Source organism: Pagrus major, chromosome 17 (assembly GCF_040436345.1).
Source record: "Pagrus major chromosome 17, Pma_NU_1.0".
In the NCBI taxonomy this organism is placed as follows: Eukaryota; Metazoa; Chordata; class Actinopteri; order Spariformes; family Sparidae; genus Pagrus; species Pagrus major.
This window is the reverse complement of record NC_133231.1, coordinates 19,027,601-19,054,976: the sequence shown is the minus strand read 5'-3', so window position 1 is coordinate 19,054,976 and position 27,376 is coordinate 19,027,601. Positions and strand designations below refer to the sequence as shown.

The 27,376-nt window shown below is 41.9% G+C and overlaps 1 protein-coding gene across 2 annotated transcripts; it reads right to left on the bottom strand.

The window, feature by feature from the left end:
* Window positions 1-207: 207 nt before the first annotated feature.
* On the bottom strand, window positions 208-20,944 carry zbtb7b (zinc finger and BTB domain containing 7B). 2 transcript variants are annotated; one of them, XM_073484784.1, is made up of 4 exons: window positions 20,551-20,944; window positions 17,909-18,015; window positions 1,900-2,975; window positions 215-1,769 (listed from the first exon to the last, which is right to left on the bottom strand). In XM_073484784.1, exons 3-4 carry the CDS (start codon window positions 2,967-2,969, stop codon window positions 1,139-1,141), a joined length of 1,701 nt encoding a protein of 566 aa, XP_073340885.1. In that variant the 5' UTR covers window positions 2,970-2,975; window positions 17,909-18,015; window positions 20,551-20,944; the 3' UTR covers window positions 215-1,138. The 2 variants fall into 2 exon arrangements, with proteins under 2 accessions (XP_073340884.1, XP_073340885.1); XM_073484783.1 differs by lacking the exons at window positions 17,909-18,015; window positions 20,551-20,944 and adding an exon at window positions 4,492-4,697 and having other exon boundaries at window positions 208-1,769.
* Window positions 20,945-27,376: the final 6,432 nt, after the last annotated feature.

Sequence of the window (27,376 nt, the reverse complement as noted above, 5' to 3'; positions counted from 1 at the left end):
GACGTTGAGCCAAAATCTTTAGCGCAATGCAGCTTCTTGCAAGACTGTGATCTGTGCCCTACCCTGGATTTGGTCTCACAAAAGAGTTTCAGCAGAAGAGTCTTAATAAATAACAATAAATAAATAAGTACAGAAAAAAGGGGCAAGTCATTTCATTCACCCCCCCATAACATGCCCCTTTTCTATTTTTTTTTTTTTTTTTTTTTCAAACAAGGAACTCAAAACGAGTGCATTGGAAGACTGAAATCCACAGCCTTTGGGAAAAAGAAGAATTGTCTTCAACACAATCAACTCATAGACCCAGACTTTGTCTCTTTTGGTCAGGCATTTAACGCAGAGCTCCACGGCCCTGAAACACTCAAATATGGAAGCAGATTCTTTCTCATGGCTATCAAAACAGTTGGGATGCATCTTCTCGACAAACCCAACATTGGCTACAAGTCACCTCTCCTCTCCTTACCTCACCTGTTAACTTAGGATTTAAGAGAACAGTTCAACTAAAATCTTTGGTTTAAGCACCAAATCAAAGAAAAGATTCTACCACAAACAAGAAAAGACACAAAGAACATTATTGCTTACAATGTACAGAAAAAGTTGGATTCATTAGACTGCATTTCCACTGATAACCACCAGAGGACAGTGGCCACACAAACTCATTCTTGTGATGTAGGTGATATGACTTCTGAATTGCACCTGAATCAATACATTTATATTGTAACTAAAATATACATCTTCAAAAATCCCTAAATGTCGCAGCTCTGGATTTTAGTTTGCATAGTGAAAAGCATCCCGCTAACCACACACTCAACACACACACTTCCAGCTAGAAAAGTCAAATCAAACAGCTCAAACCTGAAACACATAAAAATAAACAACAAACGAGAAATGAAAGTTAAAAGACAAATTAAATCAAAAGCCAAGAGCAAGAAGACAAACATTTAAAATATCTCAGAAAACCCGTTTTCCATTTTTTTCTTTTTATCATTTAGTTGTTTCTTTTTTAAGCGCTCTCTATATGGGAGCAGCAGGTCATTAGTCCAGCCACCTGAGTGAGATTTTTTTTTGTGGATGCTTTACCACACAGACACACATGTATACACACACACACACACACACTCACACAGACACACACTCTTCACTATTCCTCTTCCTCCGCTTCCTCTTCTCCAATTTCCTCTTCCATTTCGTCAGGCCATCGGTCCCGCTGCGAAGCCGGCGAGTGGGTTCCTCCTGGGTCTTCTCCGTCTGCCTCTCGGCTCCCTCGCAGCTCCAGACCTCGCAGGAAGAGCTCAGGGTAACTGGCCAGCCTGTGAGGCCCAAGTTGAGCCAAAGCCTGAAGGGCGAGGGACCGCTCCCTCTCCCTCTCGACGTCGCCTTGAAACATCAACGGAGGGCCGGACCCGCTCCCACCATCCAGCACCTGGTGAGGGAGGAACGCCGAGGAGTGGGCCTGTAAAGCCAGAGCCTCCAGATGGTTGGAGTGCTCCCTCATGTTGCCATCCCCTCTCCCATCCTCCCCGTGCTCAGGCCCACGTCTGGGCCGGCGTGTGCGCAGCTCCAGGCAGCTGTGTCCCTTGCGGTGACGCTGGAGGTGGTCCTCTCGGGCGAAGGCCTTGTGGCAGAGCGGGCACTCGAAGGGCCTTGCCCCGCTGTGGAGGGACAGGTGGTTTTTGAGGTCGTACGAGTGGAGAAACCGGGCAGTGCAGTGCGGGCAGGGGTAGGGGCGCTCGCCTGTGTGTTTCCTCATGTGGATCTTCAACTTATCATTTCTAATCAAGAGAAAGATGAGGAATGAAGAAGCAGGAAGGGAAGAGAGAGAGGAGCAAAACATTATTAAAAGACTCGCAATACATCAAACCATTTTGTTTTGTGCATATTAGATGTAAGAGGTTCCCGTACCGAGTGAAACGGACTCCACAGGCAGAGCACTGGAAGGGCTTCTCTCCAGTGTGTGTCCTCATGTGTCGGGGCAGTTTTCCCGCTCCATGGATGATCTTCTGACAAACAGGGCACTGCTGGGGCGTCTGAGACTTCCTCTTTCTCCCACCTCCCGCTGCTGACGCCGCCCCTCCTCGATCAGCTACAGAGGTAGGTATGGAGGTGCTTCCCATCAGGATACCATCATCGCCAAAACCTTCCATGTCATCTTCCTCTGACAGCTTGTCATTCAAAGGCGGAACAGGAGGTGGGTGGGCTATACGGGGCCGCTCAGGGAGCCAGTGGAGGAGCCCTCCATTTGGTGTGGCCCCTCTCCCTGGCTCTCTGATCGCCCTTGGATCTCCGTTCTGCCCAGATTTGTGGCGAAGCTCCTCTGGTTCTGGGCTGGGTGGCTGAGTGGACGGCAGGGAGCGGAAGCTGTCGGACGCAGGTGACGGGTGCGAAATGGGAGAAGCAGGTGAGGGGTTCAAAGCTGATGAGTCGATGTGATGTGACCCAAGTTTTTTCACCCTCTTTCTGTCTGTTTTTCTTCGGGACCCTTTCATTATCCTGCTCTCTTCTTGCGCAATCCTCTCAGCAGCTGTGTGTTGGGCTCTCTGCTGCTCTGCCGTCTCCCCCTCTGCCTCCGCTGTCTCCCCCAGGATGTCTCTGCATGCGTCGGCCACACACTGGATGCCCAAAAGCTGAGCCCCTCTCAGCACATCCCTCATCCCAGAGCTGGGGATGGTCAGGGTGGCAGTGTAGGCGAACTCCAGCAGGGCATCCAGGGCGTCCGGTGCCACGCAGTCCAGCTGGCACACGCTGAAACCTCCTCCACCCTCGCCGCCCCCCTCCTCTGCCCCGAACAGCTGGCGGAAGTAGAGACTGACCGCGGCCATGACTGAGCGGTGTGTCGGGTAGCGTGCCCCGCGGGACGTCAGAGTGAGGTCACAGAGGAGCCCCGCCCTCCTCTGGTCATTCAGGTGGGACAAGAGCTCATTGCTGTGCTCCGGGAAGGGGATCCCAATCAGACCGTCCTCTCCTGGAGACATTGCCACCTGCATGAAGAGGAGAAAATCAGGTAAGAGGACAGCCTGAAATATGTACCTGACACAATCGTCCTTTAATGTGAATAAAATCAGATTCTTTTCCTATGAATTTCAGCTTCACTGAAAGAATATCCTTCTATCGCTTCTGTAAAGAGCCTCGTGTACACTTAAAAGTACATAAAAGTAAATGTCCAATAGCGTGACTGACACAAGGAGTTTCTTTCACGTGAGGGACAATTTAAACCAGGCTTAGCAACAACTCTCTCCATTATCCTCACCCTCCCCAACCCCTGTACTCTCTCTCTCCCTCTCTCTCCAGATTACTAAATCAGGAGGCAGCGATTTTGGCCAGTGAGATGGGGGTTGGGGCATCCGAGGACGAATGCGATGAGATGACAGAGCCAGCAGGAGAGGCAAAATACAACAGCGAGGAGAAGAAGAAATAATCATTAGAGCGGAGAGAGAGAGAGAGAGAGGGCGCAAGGGATAAAACCAAATGTTCGATAACGGTGACGCGGAAAGGATGCAGGATTATGCAATGTGCTGTAGGTGCTGTAACGAGAGGCAGTAGGTTAATTCCCGTGTGAAACCTTTATAGCATTAGCCGTTTGATTAAAATACCTGGAGAAGAAAGACGGACTAATGGGGGAGAGAGAGACGAAAGAAACGCAAGCAAGGAGAGGAAGTGACAAGACTAGAGTGGGTGAAAGGGGGGAGTACCAATGAAAGAATGAGGAAGGAAAAAACAGCAAGAGAAGAATTACAACCTTTATGAGGCCTAGTTTAAAAGTACATCACTCACAAACTTGATCTGCAACATATAGTTTACAGCCAGTTACTAAATTTCATTTATTTCAGTCCACTCTTTGTCTTTTTTTTATGTTTACCAGTGAGTTTAAAAGGTAAAATGTCGCAATGCAAGTCACATAAGGCCAACAAGTTTCTTTATTTCCCTTTGTGAGACATAACGAGGTCTGTGGTAATAAGACCCAACAACTCCCTTCTTTGGCTCCCAGAGCTCGCACCTCACCCTGTCCACACTATACCTGCTCAACAATATCTCGAACACACCTGAGCAGACCAGATTTTCCACAAACAACTCACCCTCCAGATCTCACCCCCCCCCCTCCCTGCCCTTCATATCCCTCCCATAGCAACTGGCAGCCCCCTGGCCATCCAATAACAGTGTTCACACAGTGCCCAGAGGGCTCCTCACAACGACACTGCATCCACCTGACTAACCTGCTCCAAAACACACCCTATTAAATACACAGGAGCACACACACAGATACACATTGCGTGCCAATCTGTGGCCCCCCCCACCCACCATTGTTCTAGTTAACCAGTTATGTGACGATCTCGATGCCACCCCATTTAAAACACGTATAAATATACTCCACCCATTCAACAACAAATAAAAAGTAAAAGTACAACCAATCGAATAAATTCCTCACAGGAACTTGCCAGCCTTTTTCAAATAGATATCAAACGTTCCCTTTCTGAGTGCCTCAAATGTTAAACCTACCTTCCCCATCTTCAATGGCATGGGCACAGTCAGCTGGAGTCGAGGCAGCGTGTGTCTTTTGGCATCCATCTTTTTGCTCTTTACAACTCTTCAACCTGGCTTTCCTTCTCTCTCTCTTTGAAAACCACTTTCTTTCTTCCTACTTCCGTCTACCCCTCAGATGTGTAACTTAAAGGTCTGATCTCGCCGTCAGAAGTCGGGGTTAAGCGTTCATCCTTGGGGATGTCTACCTCTTTCGCACATTCTGACGCTCACTCTCCTTCCTGTTGTATCAAAAGAGGGTGCAAGTGACGAAGGCAGATTCAGAGATACCCCTCCCCCCCCCCCCCCAAGATCGCCCACGTGCCCCCCTCGCTCCATAACCCAACGGCCCATTTTCCGAACACTTTCCGATAAACACGATCTCGTCGTCGACCTCTCCCCGTTCAGAAAGAAGCCAACAGGTAGACGGGGTGTAGTGTATCAAAGGTTACAGCAGGACTGTTGATGATGTAGAACAAACAACCTTCAGAGTTCAGACCACACATTAATTGAACTGGTTTGGCAGGAAGGAAACCAGCACATTCAACCAAAACACCTCAGAAACACCTTCTTTTTTTTTTTCATTCAACCCAATGTCAAAATTGAACAATCATGTAAGAAATCATATTGGCATTATGAGTCATATTACACCTAAAAACAAACATTCAGGTAGGTGCAGTATGAGAGTTTAACCATATTTCATCTGCCACAAAGACAAACTGGTGCAGAAAGCTCTTCCTTTGAAAGAGCCACTTATTGCTCGTCATAAAATAAAACCAAGGTCTCCATAACAGATATTTACTTCTATTTTTCAAAACAAAAAGCATTTTCAGAAGAATTATCTCTTCAACTCGAGGCGACAAGGACGGCATGTGTACTCGCTGATACAGACGAGTGAGGAAGTGGAGGGGCACATGTTTGCTTTGTTCCTCACATATACATACACATATTTTCTTTAATTTTCCACCACACTAGAGCAACTATTTTTTATAATGGATCAATTGTTCAAGCCATTTTTCATAATAACATGACTGTAAAGTGATTATCTTTTGGTTTTGGATATTGGGTTGGATGAAAATAGACATCTGAAGACGTCAGCTTCTGCTTTAGGGCATTTTTCACTTTTGTCTTTAATCAAGAAAATGATCTGTAGATTCACTTTTAGTTGCAGCCCTACAGCGTCATGGTTGGAAAAGAAATCCCACTGGAAACTCACCACCGAAGCCTCTGTAGGACAAAGTGTAAATGCATCCCTTGACCTTGCTTGTGCACAGTTTGTCTCATTGTAAGTCGACACGATAACAGACCTCAATGTCATATTTAAGGATCACAAAGCATCCAAAGCAATCATTGATTAAATACATCCACAGGAAAACAGGATTGCAGCCTATAATTATTGTGCACATAAATACACAGTAATCATGTTTTGCCCAGTTTCTGAATAGCCGTCAATAAGCGAAAAATCACTAAAACACAGAAACCAGAAATCTTGAGCAAAGCAGTGCAGCAAAAGCGAGACACAAAGGGGTTTTAGGAGGAGCACACAACAACGCACGTTAAATTTCCGGCGCAGGGGAGAGAAAAAAAAAAGCATCATGGGTGGTTGGTGGTTCGAGCTTGTTATTTTAGGCATATTCCTTAGAACACAGACGTGTTCGGAAAATAGCAAGATTGCAGAGAAGTTGCAATGATTCCCATCAATTTTCTGTCTGTCTGTGAGTCACTTAATACTGACACATCATGACATGCACAACCGCTCTCACACACACACACACACACACTGTTCATATCCCCCCTTCTCGTTCCTTTTCACCTTGTTTCTGTTTTTTACTGCTAACCAAGGACATGTCTGCATAAGTTGCTGAATCTTGCAACACATTGTAACTAATGTTAAAACAGCCCGCAGGCAGATACCACAAACACACTTTGTCTTGCAAACAAAATAATGATGTTGGCTCACAAGCACGTGTTAAACCATTATCGTAAAGCATGATTACTGTCATTGTAGGTTTATTCATGTTAATTAGGGTTCACTAGCTTAAAGTCAAATAACTGATATCACTGTTTGCCTTTAGGTGTGTCATTTAGTACCACTGTTAGTCTTTCCAAAACATGAAACCACAAGAAAAACACTCACTGAAAAGTCGTTTATCTCTCAAAAAAAGTGCCCGCTTGTCATTTTTTAAATGCATTTAACGCTACAGATGTTATCCTTCCAACAATAGTCGCTTATCTCTTTCTTTGTTTTTTGCTCTCACCTCCCACTCCTTTGTCGACGGTGGAGGAATTCAACCTCCTCTGCAACTCTACGGTTTCCTCATCCCTCACTTTCATTATGTGCACACTCTTCCTCTCTCTTAACAACGAGGATGTATTTGTCACTATAAACAATACTGATGACACTTGGAGGTTTTTAATCATTGTGTGTTTATCTTACTACCGGGCCAAGTGTGGTCAACCTAAAGCTACAACTTAGTTTTTACTATCCGACCGTGAAACTGATAAAAAAAAAAAAAATCAAATGAAATGTGTTTAGAAGTGAATCCACCGAGTATTCATTTTAGTGAAAAGGAAATGGAAACTTAAATCCACCATTACTGTCCACTACCACGGCTCTGTGTCACTCCTGCAGAAAAAAAAAGAGAAAAAAAAGAAATTCTGTGTGGAGGCCAGGAAAATGACAGGATTGACCGAACCTGAACACAGAGATTTATTCTTCAGTATAAAAGCAGAATCCATCGTCTATATCGTGAAATCCTTCTGCACACGCTCGGAGTGTGTGATGACTGGAACTAGAACTGTTGGTATTATTTTTATGGGTCTTATTTTCCGTTAAAGGCTGTAAGTTTTCCCAGTCCACCTCAATTATATCAGGCTCCAGCGCTAAGGGGGAAAATATGACTTTATACTATTCACAGAAAACTGTGGCTGAGAGGGAGAAGGAGAAATGCTTTTATAAATTCTGATGTCAGATGTTTTCCAAAGTGTGTGTACGTGTGTGTGTGTGTGTGTGTGTGTGTGTGCGTGTGTTGGTTAATGTGAGCCTGTATGGTTGGTTGCATGTGTTGTGCTCTCAGTACTTTCAGTACTTAAATAAGTGAAGGGGAAGAATATGGATAGTTCTTTTACAAAGTCGTACATTAAAGCTAAATGTGAAAGGTAGATGGGTGAAATTTTAAAAGCAGACAAGACAATAATTAGCAACAATTTTAGGTTTTTTATGTCCAAATGTTGTTACATAAAATGCCTGTATGGGGATGGGTTTTTAAACACTGCAGCAGCTCAAAGGCAAAACAAAATAAACTGAAACACTCACAAGCAAGGAGCAAGTGAAACACTTCATGCACACACACTCCAACACAGTCACACACACATAATCCGTTTTCATTCGGACAAAACCCAGTACTAGAGAGGTTATTCGTAACCACAATATAACAAATCCTGATGCTAAACTACGACTGCGCCAGAGAAACTGAAAAACAAAGCGGCCAAACACACGGAAAGTAAGATTCAAGCTCATACCGTTTCTCCTCCACACACTCGTCTTCCTCTCACCACTTCTCTTCTCTGTGTGACAGATTTTAAGGGGGTTAGGAAAGACAAAAAAAAGTTTTCACCCTCTTTGCACCTCACTTATTTGGGGTAGCGAGTGGAGCATGTGGTACTGGGACACCTTCTCTGAGGAAGAGTAGGGGAGGAGGAAACGGGGGGGATGAGAAGAGATGAGAGTGCACGCATGTCTGCCAAACCAAAGCTGCACTCAGCCCAGCAGAGCACTCTCTCAGGACTATCTGAGTGCTAAACATTTAAGCAACAAATACACCCAGAAATACTGGCAACACATCCAGGACTTCTAATAATACAGCTCCACCTCTGCCGGGAGATAAAAACACCACCCATCCTGAGTCCCAACTGAACATTTGCATCCCACCAGCAGATATAAAAACAGGGAGAATTTGAATCGGCATTTGAATTTGTCAAAGGCAAGACTTGAGATCTTGATAATTAGAGCGATTGCACCCGGCCATGACTGGACTTAAGGAGGAATTTATTTTAAAAAAGAGAAGTCCAGAGAGCTGACGTTACTCAGCACAAGTTTGTTCTGTCTTTTATTCAAGAAAGACACTGCAGCCAAGCCCTCCTCTGTCCTTACTGTAACTGGGGCATTATGGTGTGTGTGTGTATGTGTGTGTATGTGTGTGTATGTGTGTGTGGACGCATGCGCACATTGTGGTCTTAGAACACATTACATTATTCATTTGGCTGGCAGAGCAGAGGCCCTTATCCCCTCGCCCTACCACACCACAAACACTCCACTGTGAGAGCTATAACAGCGGCCAGTTTGCATGCGAGACCTGAACACCAATGTGAATCTGCTGGAGGATTATCAGCTTATCAGCACATGGGACAAGACATTTGGGTGTACATATAGGCTCTGCCCTGCAACATCCACCACCTTGTAACCTGACGTTAATGTATATAAAATTGTCTTTTTGCAGAAATTAAACTCTTTGTAACAGGTAGGCAACACTGACGTCAAATATCCCAATCATTTTTAAATAAACGGCTTCAAAATTGTAATTGAGAATATTTGGGGGCGGCTTTTTAGAGGATATCTGCTCACAAGACAATTTGAAAGAATAAGTCATCATTTTACTCAACCTAAAGGTGCACTATGTGGTTTTGGGGAAGACATTTTAATCAGAAGAGAAAGATCTTTATCGACTGATTTTTTTTATGCCTAAACAAACTAAGTAAACAAACTCTCTTTGTTTTCATGACTGAATTAACTGAATAAACAAACTGACCTTAAAAGGACAACACAATTTCATACTGTTTTACTTTGTTTATATTTGGTGGACCCTGCCACCTTTGTAGCTTCAAACAGTGTACTTGGGACCTTATTTTCCTTACTGAATAAACAGCTTGTTTATTCAGTTATGGAAAAAATAAATGTTATTATTACCTCATTAATATTGTAAATATTAAAATTCAGTTTGAATTCCTTCTGAGAAACTACATAATGCCACTTTAAACGGCAGCACAGAACAATATTATTTTACTGTAATTTAGCCTTTAAGAAAATAAATTAACAGAATTTATGCACTAAATTCCTTTGTGATATCTTGCTTTTTATTACACTATATTATATTGAAATATTTAACTAGTGTACATGCAGCCCAACATACCATCAACCTTGTTTTTTAATCTCAATATTACAACTAAAGTTATGCAAACTTGAAAACTTCCTGTCAATGTTGCTTGCTAGGCTCCATGTTTTAAGTTTTTCAAGTGAGTCTTTGACACTTTTCTTTGTAATTCTTTTGTAAAAGCTTTTTGATTCTGACCACTCTGAAACCGATGATTCAAGCTCATACCAAAATGATTTCCCTCTGAAAGTGAAAAAAAGAAAAAAAGACTTATTTTCTCTGAAATGAGTTTAATTTACGACTTTTCTGCCACCGTTAAAGAGAGAGGAGGGAGCAACAGTAGCAGGAAGAGAAATCAATCTGAGGTTGGAAAGAGGAAAACAGTACGAGATTTGAGAAGAGACAACAAAAGGAACATGAGGGAGGTATGTTTTCTAAAATCACACATGTTCTTAGAAATCACACAAGAAAAAAGGAGGGTATGGAGGAGGAGAAACACATGAGAGTGAGTGAAGGGGGAGTGGGTGTCGAGATACTCTGAAAGATAAAGCACAGGAGAGAGGGGAGGTTAAGACAGGAAAATCTAGTCCCGGCCTCGAACAATCTGTGTTAGCGAGGAGACATGAAACAAGAGTAGAGAGAGTTAAGTTACAAGGGGAGAGGAAGGGGGAGACAGAAGAAGAGAAGGGAGAGGAGCAGTGACGACTAGGAGATAAACAGAGCGTTCGAGCGAGAGGTGAACACATGCACGCAGCCACAGGAAGTAGCAAGAGAGTCCTTGCAGGTGTGTGTGTGTTTGTGTGGGTGTGTGTGCAGATGTCTGAGGGAGAGATGTGGTAGCAGCCACCTCTATCATTAGCATCACCAAAAGGGAGTTTTGCCTGAAGATGGAGAACACACACAGATGTGAGAGAGACGGCATGCTGACGGAGTGGTTTCACACTATATTCGCCCTCTGTGTTCGCTCTTTATCTGGTCAGCAGTTTCTAGCCCCAAAACACTCCACAACTGTGTGTGTGAACACCAGAGCATCAAGGTGTGTGGGCGAATCACGTACTGCTTGCTGCATCAATTAATATGCAAGAGCAGGATAGAAACTTTATTGTAGTGCATGCGGTTTTAATGACGTCTATGTGCCTGATGAGCTAATTTGAGTTGATGAAGTTGAGGAACGTTTCCTCTCAGAGTGCAACACTGCATGTGAAGAACTGTATTGAAAACAGTGAAAGGGTGAAAAAGTGTCATTACAGTCAAACATCAGTAATTTATCGACTGTAACTCAGCGGGGGTGTTTGAACAAGTTGATCCGTACAAACAGTTGAACCGTGCAGGGGTTAATTGCGAAGTAGAGCGCCAGATGCTGTGACTTGGGTCAAAATCCTACTTTATTTTTATACTGAGAGTAAACAAAATGGATCCTTTTTACATACATATGTTGAGTGAATCATTTCTTAAAAGATTAAACTGGAGAATATTCACATTACTGTGCAGTAGAAATGTTCATTTGCATCATGAAAGTCACTTTTTCAGTCAGACTTTCCGTTGGGGCCAATTTCAGATTCCTTCGAAATCTGTGCTAAGAAACCAAAAGCAGTAACATACCATGTGTATTTTAAAAACATCTATTATTATTTAATTTACAAATTTGGAGGCACATTTGTCTTTTTGTCTCATAGACGGTGAATACAAGAAACAGTGTTTAAATATTGTAAAAATAAAAATAAAGCCACATTCTCATATATACGTGCGTTTTAAATAAGTAGTTACAAAGCAAAGACTTTTATTTTTTTGTTACATTTATATTTTTTATGATTTATTTAAAGGAATAGACAATGTTACGTTTGCATATGAAAAGCATTTTTCATAGTATGAATATTTTCTACAAATCAATAAAATGTGTTCGTTAATTCATAAAACAATATAAATGTACTCACACCCATAAACTTTTTTTTTTCCGTGGCCTCATTTTCCTTTCCAAATATATCGTTATGTTTTCCAAGATAGAAGCACAAATGTGTATAACTAAAGCTTATTCAAACGCTCTGTGATCACTTATCACTCAAAATCCTTTATGAAACTTATAATGTTACGTTTTTTTAAATTCAATTACGTAACTATTTATGTATTTGTATACACAACAGTCTTACACAAGAACACCACACCTGCAGCTGCAGAATGAATCGAACACTCTACATATTTAAAACAACTATTTCAAATTATAAACTTCACGAAAGTAGCTGGAGCAAAAAGCAAAAAAGGTTGTTATATGTCGATGCTGGAGGAACGATGTTGTGCAGCCCGAGTGAAAATGTCTTCAACAAAGGGAAAATGTGACGTAGATGTGACTGTGATTATTTTGAAAGATATTATGAAATGCGATATGATTCACAATTATTGGAAATGATCAATTTGGCATCAAAAAATATGAAAGCAGTAACTATGAAGCTTTCCAGAAGCGGCAACTGCAGGTGTAATTTTGGACCTCACTGCTTCCCAGAGATCCAGTGTCGCCTGTGTGACGTCAGTCAGTTGTCGGTTGGCAGCTTTGCCACGCCTCCATAACACCGCATGAAAGCGACAAATTTCATTGTCTGCTGTTATCGGTCTTGTCTTTGTTCGGCCATGAGCGTTAACAGTAACGTTAACTGTTTACTCCCAACGCTAGCCGAGACCAGGACAAACAAAATTGTTACGTCGTGTGCGAACCACCTACCCTCTCTGGCCAACCAACCACTGCTGTGTGAACGCATCGCTAACTGTGTGCCGCTTGTGATATTTTCCGGGAAAGTCGCCACCGACACGTTCTCTGACATCTGGAGAACAAGATTTGTAGACCAGGGCATCTCTGCAGCATTACAGTACTTCAAAACATCACACATTTGACCTCTATCGTAAAGCTTCTGCGATTTGGATATTGTACTTATTGGGATTTCAATAATATTATGATTAATCATGCAGGCCTAGAGGCTGCAGAAAACAACAGAATCAGTTTTGGAACAAAGCATCTGTTGATAAGAACACTTAATATTGTGCACATGTTTCTGTGTCTTACATTAAGTTAAGTTGCCACATCACTGGGAGGGTCTCAACAGCTGCTGCTCTCCCACACAATTGACCTCTCATTTTAGGGAAGACATTGCAAAAGCACTGGACACACACACATACACACACAGACACACACACAAACGCACAGAGAGAAAAATGTCGCAAAACTAACTGATCCTGATCAGTTTCCTCTTCCTGTGCTCAGTCAAGATGGTCGACCACTAGAGCAGATGCAGAGATAAATGGAAGACATCCTGACACTGAAATCATGCGAAAAACTCTGAGTGAGATTTAACAAGAAAACAAAGAGAAGAAACAAAAATATTCAGAGAAAAAGACAATTAGAGGACATGAGTGAAAGATGTGTCACCTTCCTGACAGATCAGCTTAACAGCATGGTAACGACACAGACAGGGGAGGAGACTGTTTGATTTACTGTAACTATTCATTAATTATATCAGAACTTAAGAATAACCTCTAGTCCTGCAGTCCAGCTGTCAAGTGCAACACCCACTGCTGTGAGCCAGACAGCGGCGCAAGCGCAAAAACGATAACAGACACGAGGTTAAACTAACTGAGAACTTCTCATGATGGACGTCTCTCAGCAGAATGATGATTTTCTCTTTCACAGTGTCGATGTTTGGGGAGCATTTCTTGAGGGAGAGCAGAATCTGATGCATCATATTTCCTTTCTGAAACAATAATAATGTTTGTTTTTCAAATAATAACAAACACAAAGTGATTTTACTTTTCCAAAAGGGATGGGTATGTGAGTGTTTTGGAATAAAAGCCTCCATTTGCAGCTGGAGTTCCCCTCTGAACATCACATATGAAAGGGGTCAGTTTCAACAATGACTCCCTTCGCCTGCTCATGTTTGGGTGTTTATTCTCACTTTCCCTGAAGTGTTGTCTCACTGTACCTATTTATGATAACCGCCCGCTCAATGTGCACAGAAACAATTGCACTGTTACTAGCAGAGCTGAATCATGATCCCTCCTTCAGCCTGTAGCTTTTTTCTCAAGCTGTTTTTTCTCCGTCTTCTGACTCTTTACAAGAAGGAGAAGAGTCACGGCCACCTGCCGATTGGTTAACGCTGGGCGGCGTGGGCCGTGAGGCTGGTGGTCGAGAGCGAGGGAGGGCTGTCAAATGCTACAGAAACTCATGACTGAAAAGAGGAAATGGCAGATAGAGAACTTCCTCTATTGAAACAGATCGAGTGGGGGCAAGACTCAACCATGGTAGCAGCAGACTGGATTACGGACACCGTGTAGTCACCCCTGTGCCATTATTGCCTCAATGTGGAGAAGCAACTGCTGTATATGGTGAAAATGTGTCATTTGTGTGGAGGTCAAAGGGATACAGTCATGGTATATGTGTGTTTTTAAATAAAGGGGACTTCCAATCATGAAACCGATAAGTTCCAGCAGGGAAATAATTGGCATGACCCAATGAAAACATCGACTGAAAAATATTTTTCTTGAGAAGCTACTCCTCTTTTCTTGCATTGGATGACACACCGGATGACTGCAGGTGTGTAGTTTCTCCTTTATTTCGCAGGAACATTATAATTAGTTGTTTCTTCAGCACGGCAAAGTCCTGAGAAAAAAGGTGATACACCTTCAAATATTAGGGCCAAAAGGGGAAACCATCACATCTTTCAACTCCCATTCTCCCTCCCCCGTTGTGTCTCTCTCTCCCCACCTTCCTCCCACTCGGTCGGTTTGCATGAAACTGAAAGACCCGTGTCTGAAAAGGGGGAATTTATATGGGCTTACATGTCCTAATTAAAGCATTTCCTGGAACTGTGTGCATGTATTGTGTATGTGTGTGTGTGTGTGTGTGTGTGTGTGTGTGTGTCTTTATGTATGTGATGTGTGTGCGTGTGAATGTTCCTCGCCTGACAGACCACTCAAATTCACTTCCCCTCACCCACCAGTTCACGGACACATGGTTGTCACCAGTCATACCCCAGCAAAACCAAGGTCACATGATCTGTCACACCGACTTGCGCACACACACACACACACACACACAAGTTACAGAAAAACTCACACTCGACTCAAATGAAGTGTTAATAACTACATGTAACGTATAATCCGCTGTCATGCTCGAACATGACACTCTATCATTCATATAATTTGTGTTTTCAAAATAGAGTTTAGCAGGAATTTGCCTCGAACGACAATTAGCAATCAGGAAGGGGACAAAGGCAGGTTTGTACTTGTTGTAGCGCTGAAATTGTAATGTTTTAATTAACATGTCATTACTAATTTTATCTGTATGCTGGAGTGTGTTAAAACACTGCAAACAGTGAATTAGGTTTGGTTGGAGAAGCTCTTTATACTTCTATACGTAAATTCTGATCAGGTTTGTCCAGTTAAATTAAAGACTTCAGTGATCTAGATGTTCTTTAGAGCGGGTTGTGTAAGATTTTTATTAAAGGATACAGTCTTCGCAGCAAGTTGATGAGAATTTGACGAAAGTAATATTAAAAATATGTATTCCTTGTTTGATTTGTTGCTGTCTGCTGTGTCGTCTAGTTTGAACTCCTAAAACCTGGAGGTAAATTTAAATTTTTTTGAGCCATAGGTTCCCTCTGTTGAGAAGAGCCAAACTGATATACTGGTTGGCTGATATTATTGATAAAATGCTTGAGGTAACTTATAATTATTTCTCCCTGTGGAGTTTCAGTGCTCTACTGCCATTGTGTAATATCCTGCCTCCATTACGTTCATATCTTTTCACACGTGTTGTATGTATAATTTAGGTGCACCCAGTGACACATTTTAATTCAATTCCTCAACAAATTATGTAAATGATTGTAAACAGGAAAACATTCGTTCAAAGTCAACTGTCTACACACCCAGGTGGTGTTTGTTTAAAATATTTTTATAGGCAAATTTTTTTTAATCTGACCTGCTGAATATCAGGTGCACTGGTGCGACCAATAAAAAATATTTAGACATACTTGACAGATTTTTGGATTCATGTGCGACCAAATTAGTCGCACCCTGGAGCCTTGGAGGGATCATTGTAACAAATGTATGTTTAGTAATTATTTGTGAGGTAAAAACCAACCAATAAATGTGGTATTTGTTATTTTAGGCTGTTATGTTCCCTAATACACTACATTATAAGTCACCGGAATCAAAAATCGAGCTTTGGGTTAGTCCAAAAAACTGTATAATATCCACCACAGGTTTACAAATACATATTTTTTTCAGTTGTATTTAAATTGCAGGCTGTTGATGTTGCTGGCATTGGAGAAATATGTCCTCAGCTAGACAGTAAAGTTTAGCTTGCCATTATATGAACATCAACAAGGCTTTAAAGCTTCTCAGAAGCAGTGCTGCGCTGTCGTTATCACGTACCAAAAACCTATAAATATCACGAGCCCGTTTTAAAAACATGAGTTTATTTTTGGCTTCATTCCCGAGCCATCTTTAAAAGCCGATTGCAGTTATTGAGCGTCTGCAGCCAACAAACTACAGAGGAGTTAACTTCCAGGTTGCTTATAAAATATTTAACTGCTTGACCACTTTATTCAGGTCATATTTTTTCTATGGCCGTCCCATAAAAAACAAAGTCCAGTGAGGTCTGACTGTGGTGTAAACTGTGACAGAGGAGAGAGATGTTGCGGTTCTGGTTGATTCGCATCAAGGGAATTAGTCAAGCTCTTTTCTACGTACATCCAGTAGTTCAGTGGTGTTACTCAGACACAGGGTGGGCTGAACTCAGTAACCTCAAGTGATCTCAGTCCGTTTTCGATCATTGAGGAACTGATTTAACATGCGTACATTCATAATCATGTGTATGTGCAGCTCGAGGGGATGAAGGCAGGTTTATTTTAAAGCTGAAATTTGTCATGTGTTTTTTATTCATCTGTGCATTTAGTTTGGTTAGAACTTAGCTCTTTATGCTAAATGACATCATCACTTTGACTTTTACTGCACGCCAACAGCAACAAGTTAATGGTTTCAGCTTTTACATAGACTCCTGATTTATCTTCGTGCCTGCAGAGGGTGCTTATTAACATAAAATGTACATAGAACTTTAACGATAACGAGCAAGTACTTTTGAAGATTAAAAAAACATTTTGTGACCAATTACCAGTACTGTTATACTGTATATGCTTGCTTGAATGTAGCTTGGTCCTGGTTTCCCAAAGGTATCTTTAAGACATCAGTATGATTTAAACTGGGGCTGCAACTAACAAGTATTTTCATTACTGATTAAAGGGTAACTCCAACAAAAATATACATTAAAGTGTGTTTACAGGTCTTGGGGAGTACTACTGCATTTGTGAAAAAAGTAGTATAAAGTCTTTTGTGGCTCCAGAGGAAGCTCCATGTAATCTGATGAACTGCCTCCAGTGATGTCACTCAGTGGCTAAGTTGCATTGTGGGTAATGATTGCACCAGGTCCCCAAAAGGAAGAAGAAAGTGTGGAATAAATAAGGCGATATCTCTTACAACTGTCCATAATGAGTCAGATAGTGTTATAGGAGTGCAATGCTAGACCAATGGACTGTTTTTTCAAAATCTGGCGCCTACATTACCCACAATGCAACTTAGCAAAAGGCTTTATACTACTTTCTTCAAATATGCAGTAGTACTCCTCAAGACCTGTAAACACACTTTAAAGTTACCCTTAAATCTGCCAGTCACTTTCACAATTAATCATTTGGTGTATAAAATGTAAAAAGATTGTGAAACATGCTCGTCATCACAATTTCCCAGAGCCCCAAAATGACGCTGCAGCTTTCCCAAACGGACAAACTGATGCTCACATTAACTTCATGCAGCGACCGGCTGGCTGCAGAGGCAACAGAATACTGCAGGCAGGGTTTGAACTTCCTATCACAAAGTCTTTTAGCATTCTTCACACGACTACTCTCATGTTTAACCACTGCACTAGCATAAATGATTGTGAAAGTCACAAAGTGTGTCTGAAAGTGTGTACCATTGTCTCTACTTGTACAATTAATCACGTCCTCCTTTTGCTCCACCTTTAAGTGAGGCCATTTGAAACAGGTACCAGCAGCTTTGCCTTGACATGTACTGCGACATCACTTAGTGCCAATAACCTCGTTAGGAGGATAATGAACCCTTCAGATTATCTTTGTCCCATTGCAAGAGAGAGGGACTGATGTTGGGATTTATGGTTGAACATACAATGTGATATAAATTGTGATTCTTACCTCCAGTCCATAAACCCAGGAGAAGATGGCTGCCTGCTTCTTTCTGCCTCCCGCTCGTCTCTCTCCTCTTTAGTTTCTTTGCTCAGAGGTCAGCAGAGGTCATACACCTGAGGGAAAACAAAGGAGCAGAAGTGTGAAAAAATAACCTGATTTAATTTGAGCATTATTCATCCCAAAGGGGGGGCTCTGAGTCAGGCATTCACCAAGTATGTGAACAAAGATGGGGGACGTGGTGAGTTGATATAAAGGAAATGAGAAAACAAAGTGCTGACTAATTGAGGCACACGTCGTCTTTTCTTGTGTGAAAGAGGTTACAGCTTGTGGATAATCACACACTCCCACAGGCCATCACATGATGCAACAGATGTAATTCGGGGTGGAGTGGGGGGGTTCTTATAAAAGAAAGACAGAAACCGACCGCTTCCTACTTTGACTTCTTCGGAAAAGAAGTTCTCCAACAGTCAGTGATGGTTGGGAAAGCCCACACACACACACACACACACAGACACGCACACACACACACACACACACACAAACCCACACACACAGACACAGACGTCTGAGATGCATGTGATTAACACCATACTGTACAGAAATGATGGCATTTTGATGATTTTCACAGCTCTCTAAGAAATATTCAATGCAAGCGATGAGAGTCATGGGGTGGAGTGTGTCTGAACTAGGGCTGCAACTAACGATCATTTTAATTAGCAATTCATCTGTCAACCATTTTCTTGATTAATCGATTAGTTGTTTGGTCTATAAAATGTCAGAGAAATGCTGTTCACCGTTTCCCAAAGGCCAAGATGACATCCTCAATTGTCTTGTTTTGTCCACGACCCAAAAATATTTAGTCTACTGTCATGAAGGAGTAAAGAAACCTTAAAATATTTACGCCTCACAAGCTGAAATCAGGGAATTTGAACATTTTCGTTTTTGTAACCAGAGTGCATAACTCCGCCACGACCTCTTTAATTCAATCAAGCCTAATCCAACATAAAATAAAACATATTTAAATTCGCTAGGTCGCAATTTTTATTTGGATCCGGATCAAACTGTAATCACTCATAGATATCAGCCACCTAAATACGCCTGATTTTAACAGCAAGATCCATCCATTATTACCCTGAGAAATTAACAAAGATGTTGAAAAATACCCCATCTCGTAATGTTAATAAAAAGTGAGAGAAAACTTCTGGATCCACACCAAAAGTTAACGGGGTCTATTCTGGGCAGAGACACATCCTCCACCCAAGTTTCGTGGAAATCCGTTTGGTAGTTTTTGTGTAATCCTGCCGACAACCATAAAACAGACGTCCTCCTTGTTAAAAAGGTAGAAATGACTCAAAATGATTCATCGATTATCAGAATAGTTGACAACTAATCGATTGATCAACTGCGGTCTGCACTGCAAACTCAAATATATGAGTGTCAGGGAGGACAACACAAATATGAGCTACGAGAGGAGGGCCTGCAGAAAGCAGAGCAGGCTGCAGGTCACATCAGGACGGCACGAACGAGGGATGAAGCACAGATGTCCAATTATGTTGCAGACAAAGTTAAAGCAAACAGAGCTGGCATTAAGAATTTATTTCAAAACCCTGATGGCTCTTCCATGTGTGTGGGGAGCCATCGTTAGAAACGTCCACTCACATGACAACACAAAAGAAAACAAAAAAGGCTCTCCCCAAACTTTCCTTCCTCGCAGACAAGAGGCCTGTAGACGGTGTGTCAGCCCCTCGAGAGAACAGACAGGTGAGCCAAAAAGAAACCTGCAACAACACCTGAACCTGGAGGGCACAAGGCATTAACTACCTGCATGGACGGCTAAAGATTTAACCAAACAGGCTGTGCCCAAGACAGGGAAACCAAACCCAAGCCAGTTGAGCTTGTTAGGCCGGTCTGTCAGAGGGGCGAGTCAGCAACACATCTAATGACACACACACACAAGCCCACTGGCATGACAGCCCTCCCCACCCATGAGGTAGGCAGCAGCCTGAACCTAACATTACAGCCTGAGCACATCCTATTGTAACACAGGGGAGTGATGGGATTAACATAAAACACTGGGTGCGCCATGGAGAGGATGATGATGGTGATAATGATGACTAACAGACCACTGAAGGGGGGGATCAGATCCAACACTGCTCCTCTGCGTGCCCACGAGCAGCGGAGAGGCAGGTGATGTGCGTGAGAGCAGGTTAGGTTTTGGATGTCAGCCGGTGTTCTCGGCTATAATTAGCAGCCGAGTGTCCAGAAATGTACCCGCCGACCCCGCTGCCTCCCTCTGCCTCTCTGCCTCCGTCTCACCTGGCGGCCGCGCAAAGACGCACAGATCAAAACAGCGGCTGCAGCACCTGAGACGCACATTTCATTTTAAAAAAAAGAAGCGACGATTGAAGCGTTAAAGTAGGGACTACATGTCGACGGGAGTTACCGAATACCCGTGACGTGGATTGTCCTCCTGTGACCCCGATCAGAACCGGGGAGGGAGGGAGGGAGGGAGGAGGAGGAGGGAGGCTATAGGTTGAGACAAGCCGGTGCTGTCATGGCACAAACAGACGTGTCGCGTAAAGCACATTGAACCTACAGGTGTGTTATAGTTTTCGGTCAAATGCACGGAGTGTGCTGAAGCAGGTTACCTGAGTGCCGGTGTGTCACCTGTACAGACTCGTCGCCTCCCACCTGACCGGCCTCCACACTTCCTGGATTATTCCGTCCCACCCTGCCGACTTCTTCTTCTACTTCTACTTCTTCTTCTTTTTTTATCCTCCCTGCTCGCGTCTTTTCTTATCCTCCAGGGGGTCGCACCGCTGCTGCCGTCCTGTCAAGCTCGCCCTCCTGGAGGTTTTTCTCCGGGTCGTCCTCTCTGCTCTGCTCTGCTCTCCTGTCCTCTCCTCTCCTCTCTGTGCAGACCGCCGGCTCTCTGCGCTGCTCTGACCCCCCTGTGCGCTGCTGCCTCCGCCGGCCCACTCTGACTCCCTGCTCCTTCTTTCTGAGAACCAGGAAGCGGCTTGCCCTACTTACACCCAGTCGCGGATTGGCTCTGGCAGGGCTGGAGAAGAGACCGCCGGGGTGGGCAGGGCACATGGGGGGGGAGGGAGGGAGGGGGTCCGGCTCTGGTGCGATAGGCCAGCAGCGGTGTCTGTCGCGGCGGGAGGAGAGAGGTGGGCCGGTTTGGAGACCCCGCTGCTCCTCCTCCTCCTCCTCCTCCTCCTCCTCCTCTCCTTTGGGCATCATAGCATAGGTGGGTTGAGCACAGCAGCGGGCAGCGAAAGCGGATTGAAGCATATCTGCTTATACCTGTCAGATGTAAAAGCATTTTCAGACCAATAGTGTCTCCCTCCCCTCCCTCTGTCATGACTCAGCAGTATTCCCAGCGGAGCCAGAGGTGACCACGGATGTTGAGGTGGATGTGGGCCAGCTCCAGACAGGTGCCACATGATTAAACGGAACATATTGTGATAAATTAAACTCTTTTTTTTTTCTTTTCACATCAGGGGACTGGCTTTTTAGTGAAGCGGTGAGTCAAACAAGAAAAGGAACTTACAGGAGTCAGCTGAAGTGCAAACACACAGAAGCCTTTTGTGAACACTTTTTTCCGAGCTATATTTTTGTGAACAGAAGCCTCATTTCACTGCAAACGCACACTTTGAAGTGGTTACGACTATGGGAATCACCTCGGTTTTGTCTCAAACTCTGAATCTCGTCCTCGTCTGCTGCAGCTCCAGGAGTGTGTGTCGGTGGGCTCAGATGTGAGGCTGCAGGAAGTCTCTATATATAATGCTGCGGTCAGCCCACCCTCTGTCTCCCCTCTAACCTTAAATCTGTGCTCGCCCTGCGGTTGTGCCACCACTCACAGAGGTAAACGCTTACATGTGCACCATATTTTCCATGAAAAAAAAATGTCACTGATTTCTGTTTTAAAGCACGTGGTTCCCAACCGAGGGGTCGAGGCACCCTCAGGGGTCACAAGATAGATCTGAGGGGTCACGAGATGATTAACAAGAAAAGGAAAGTGCAGCTGTGACACACATTATGATTTAAAATAGAAAAACTTGTATGAAAAGGCAACATCAGGTATTGGTTGAAATGGCAGTGCGATATGCAACCCTGTGTGGAAGCCCATTTTTCGGCAGTTAAAAAAATTAAGATGGAAACTAAGCTTGATGAAAGAAAATATTCCCATTGTGAGTCATAATGATGAGATAACAAGGGGAAATTATGAGATAAAATCCATCATTATAAGATAAGAAGTTGAAACTATGAGATTAAAAGTCAAAAGTGTGAGATAAAGTCATGATTATGAGATTTGAAATCAAAAGTATGACTTTAAAGGTTAAAGTTATGAGGTAAAAAGTCACCCTCAGGGGTCACAAGGTTTTTTTGTTTGTTTGTTTGTTTTACTCTTTGGCTTTTATTGTGAAATTCCAGATACTTTCATCTCCCCAGGCACCTAAAAACTTGCATGAAAAGGCAACATCAGATAATATTCCCATGATGAGTCAAAATTATGAGATAAAAGTATTATTATAAGATAAGAAGTCGAAACTATGAGATAAAAAGTCAAAATTGTTAGATAAAGTCATAATTATGAGATTTAAAATCAAAAGTATGACTTTAAAACTTAAAGTTATGAGGTAAAAAGTCACCCTCAGGGGTCACAAGATAGATCTGAGGGGTCAGGATATGATTAACGAGCAAAGGAAAGTGCAGCTGCAACACAAATCATGATTATGTTTTTTTAATTTTTTTTTTTACTCTTTGGCTTTTATTGTGAAATTCGGGATACTTTAATCTCTCCAGGCACCTAAAACTTTTATGAAAAGGCAACATCTCTTTTTGGTTGAAGTGGTAGTTCAATATGCAACCTGTATGGAAGCCCATTTCTGCCAGTTAAAGAAAGAAATTGATGAACATTTAGCCTTGATTTAAAAGTGTGTATTACCATGGTAAGGCAGAATTATATGGAAGCCCATTTTTGCCAGTTAAAAAACTAATAAAATGGAAAAAGTCAAAACTGTGATACAAAAAGTAATAATTATGAGATAAAAAGTGAATTCAGTCATTTCAATTTTTGTAATCTCGTAATTATGTAAAATAAAGTATTATTTTATGGACTTCCATGAACCTACTATGGTAGAACATACATTTACTCAAGTACTGTGCTTGAGTACAATACTTGAGGTACTTGTACTTGAGTATTATCATTTCATGTTATTTATTTATATTTATTTTGACATATTTATTACTTTGCAGATTCAAATTATTAATAACAAACACAATAAACTAACTTGAAGCTTCCCGACAGTATATAAAGTAGTTGCAACATTAAAGTGATGAACACATAATTATTATCTAGAACTACGTTTACTTTACAAATGAGTCTGAAATGGGCCATTCTGCAGATCGAGTACTTTTACTTTTGCTTTAATATTTTTTATTCTAATATTTTTCTTTTGAATGCCTGTCTTTTACCTGTAGCAGAGTATTTCTACACTTTGGTGTTTGTACTTTCACTTAAGTAAAATATGTGAGTCTTTCTTCCACCGCTGCCTTTGGCAAGAGGTCATGAACAGACATTGCACAGCTCCAAAGGTCGGGAATTACAAACAGTGGTGGAATGTAATTAAGTGCATTTACTCAGGTATGGTCCTAAAGTACTTGCACTTTACTTAAGTATTTCCGTGTTCTGCAACTTTATACTCCACGACATGTTGAAGACAAATATTGCACTTTTTACTCCACTACATTTTTTTGACAACTTTAGTTACTAGTTACTTTGCAGATTTATCTGTTAATCAGATTTTAAAAAGAATATTCCCATAATCACAAAAATGCTAAATATCAGATGCATGAATCGACCATGGCGCTAACTGGACAACCCATAGTGTTATGTATACAGCATAAACATAAATGTAAATATATGAAAAATCTACTTATACTTGTACATTTTTTTTTGCAAGAAAAGTACTTTTTAAAATTTTATATCAGATATTTGAAGTCTTTTACTCAAACACTATTTGTACTGGTGACTTTTGCTTTTACCAAAGTAATATTTTATCACAAAATCTTTACTTTTACTCAAATATGACTTTTGGGTGATTTTTACACCACTGACCACAAAGCATAAGAAGAACAGACCCTTCAGTCCGTTCTTGGATGAATTAATTGAGGATTATATTAAAAGGAAACACACACAGATATGCTGTTACTATACACTGCAATGATGAGGGATCAAACACTCATAATTGGGATTTTTTTGCCCCCGAAGCACTCGTCCAGTGTGGTTGTTTCCAGCGTAGCCTCAGTAAAGACTTCCCTCTGAGTCTATTTCAGAGCCAGAATGACAGGCAGCACTTACAGGCCTGTTTATCCCCCCACCTCTATTCATGGCAGGTAATCCAGGCCTGCCATCATTAACCTCATTCACACTATCTGCCTGCGCCACAGTGGCCTCTCCTTTTCATAATAAGATTCCCCATCATTTAAACGGCCTCCTGTTCTCTCATGTGACTGTACTGATACATACTTAAGCAATATTAATGGTGCTATTGTGAAAGATGCTCCTTCTTCCTGCTGTGTTGATGTGATTATTAACATGTCAACGCCATCTAGTGGTCACTGACAGCCAGCAGGCCTGAATCGCTACAAAACTGTGCACTGTGCAATGTGGAACCAAGGCTAGAAATGATCATGTTCACCCGGATGTGCAGCTCTCTCCTAGTTTACAACCTCACTTCTCTCCCCAATTATAAATGTCTGTACAAGTCCCAGAAAGCGTAGCTAAAAACCCTCAAATATTTACAGAAAGGCAATTATCCTCTTACTGACAAATGTGTGCTACTTTATGAGACCTAGGAGGGCTTTCCAAACAGTGTGCAAAAATTAACAAGTGTAAATGCAATATGTTAATGCCCCTTAACTCGTAGAGGTGAAATTATTCTCTCGTCGCTGCCTACATGGGCTGAAGGGCTGTTGAAAACCACTTGGACTTTAATGAGGGAGGAGAGTTAAAATAAATGTGTGTAAGCGAGAGAAAGTTAAAGGAAGGGAAGGGGAGGCAGGTGAATCAGCGAGACTGTAATCTGCCCGCATGAAAGCGGATATTCATTTAGTTCTTCCACTCCAGAGCGCGAGAGATTTAGGTGTCCCCACATTCACAAGCTTAACCTTGGATATGAGTGTGTCTGCCCTCTGCTGAGAGGTGCAGGATTAGGGTTGGGGATCCAGGAGCAGCAGAAGAGGAGCTGGGACAGAAGCAATAGAAACTGTTATCAAACATTCGACTCATGCAAGAAGTTATTTTAACACACAACAGTGTTGAAGCTGAGTCACAAAACCTCTCGAGTCCCAAATCCTCAGAGATAACGAATGAGTCCAAAGCTGAGTCATTGGGGTCATGTCCGAGGCGAGTCTCAAGTGGGGCTCAGCAATGTGAAATGAAACATACAAATTAAAGGATCAGTTCACTCAGAGTACAGAAACAACAGTCCTTATCTGTTTTGGCAGTAGATAAGAGTAAACAGTGTACGGAGAGTGTATAACTTAAATCTTGCTTTTGTTTCCTTAGAAGGAGCCTTTCATATCTACAGAGGGAACACGTCCTCTTCCACACAGTCTGTGTTTCTACTGGAGCCCAGAACGGACAAACCAAACACTGACTCCAGAGAGGGCTTTTCATGTTTTTGTCTTTTAGCGTCCACTGTAGGGGAGGGTGAGACGAGGGGTGTTCAGTTGGTTGCATCGCTAGATGCCACTAAATTCTACACACTGGACCTTTAAGTAGAATTTTGAGAAACTTTTGTACAACTTCAATATTTTCATTTTCTGCTACTTTTTACTTCTACTTCAGTTTGATTCAGGGGAAATATTGTACTTTTGACCTCACTGCGTGTATTTTACAGCGAGGTGTACTATTCTCTTATAAGATTAAGATTATATATGAAATGCAGAGCATTTTTAAAGATAAAGCAAGTGGTTCCCAACCCTTTTCCCTTTTGACCCCTTATAATGGAGGAAGATCAGTTGGGGTCCCTTGTCATGTTTAAGAAAACAGCATATTTCTCCTCTAACCTTCTCAGAAGTAATCCTGATGAAAACTGTTGTCAGTTTATTTTGTGGACACCACTGAAGATACTATAAATTGAGAACATACTGTATGTGTTTCTACATAATTCTGGGGAACTAGCCCCCAATTAATTTGAACATTATCAGCTTTTTTGAGGTTATAATAGCATTTTGGGATTGGTTAGTTATGTATGTCAGCCTGGGAAATGTAGTAGTGGAACAAGAATACAGATCGTAGCAACACAACACTGTAGAAATACGCAGATACAAGTCCAACAAGTTTTCCTTGTAGAGTATTAGCCTCATAACTAGGGGTCGACCAATATGGCTTTTTCAGGGTCGACACTGATACTGATTATTAGAAATCAAGAAGACTGAAAACCAATATTTGGGGCCCATTTTAATTTGCAGTAAAAATTAAGTCAAAGTCAAATTTTGTAACAAGCAGTGATGAAATAATAGTAAAGTACATTTTACTCAAGTACTGTACTTAAGTGCAATTTTGAGGTACTTTACTTGAGTATTTCCTTTTTTTGCTACTTTATACTTCTACTTCTTCACTATATTTATTTAATAATTTATTCAGTGTTTATAGGCTAATAATTGTGATGCGTTACAATCAGATTTTGTTGTGGGTGGGACATTGTGAGAGGTTGTTGTTTGAAAGCCAAAGTAGCAACATTTTTAAACGAGTTTATTTTATAGGTAATCTGACAAAAAAAAAAAAATCACAGATACCGATAATTGGAAAATGCTCAATATCGGCCCCGATAATCAGCCAGAACCAATAATTGGTCTGCCCCTAATCAAAACATATTTAAAGTACCAGAAGCAAAAGTACTTATCATACAAAATTCCCGTTTCAGAATTATATACATTATATTTCTGGATTATTATTAATGCTGCATTAATGTTTAAGCATCACTTTAATGGTGCAGCTAGAAGAGGTCAAGCTAATTAGAAGTACTTTATTTAATGTCAAGACCATAATAATTCATCATCAATAATTCAAAGCTACAAAGAAACTTGTAACGGAAACTGTGAAAATAAATGTAGTGGAGTAAAAAGCACATTGTTTGCCACAACTAAAATGCGGTGGAGTAACTCACAACTGTACTCAGTACAGTACTTGAGTAAGTGTATTATGTGTTATATTCCACCACTGCTGAAACCAAAAGCAACCACATTTTAAAGTGAATTGTCTCAAGTCTCCTCTGCAAATGTCCAACGTTTTTTTGAGTCATCAATGTTTGAATTAAAATCAATATTTGTACCTTATACATGTACACAGGACAGATACACACATGTAAGCACACAAACGAGCTCATGCCTCAACACACTCACCAAGATGATATCTAAATCCGCTTTATTCTTACATCCAGATATACACCACCATCA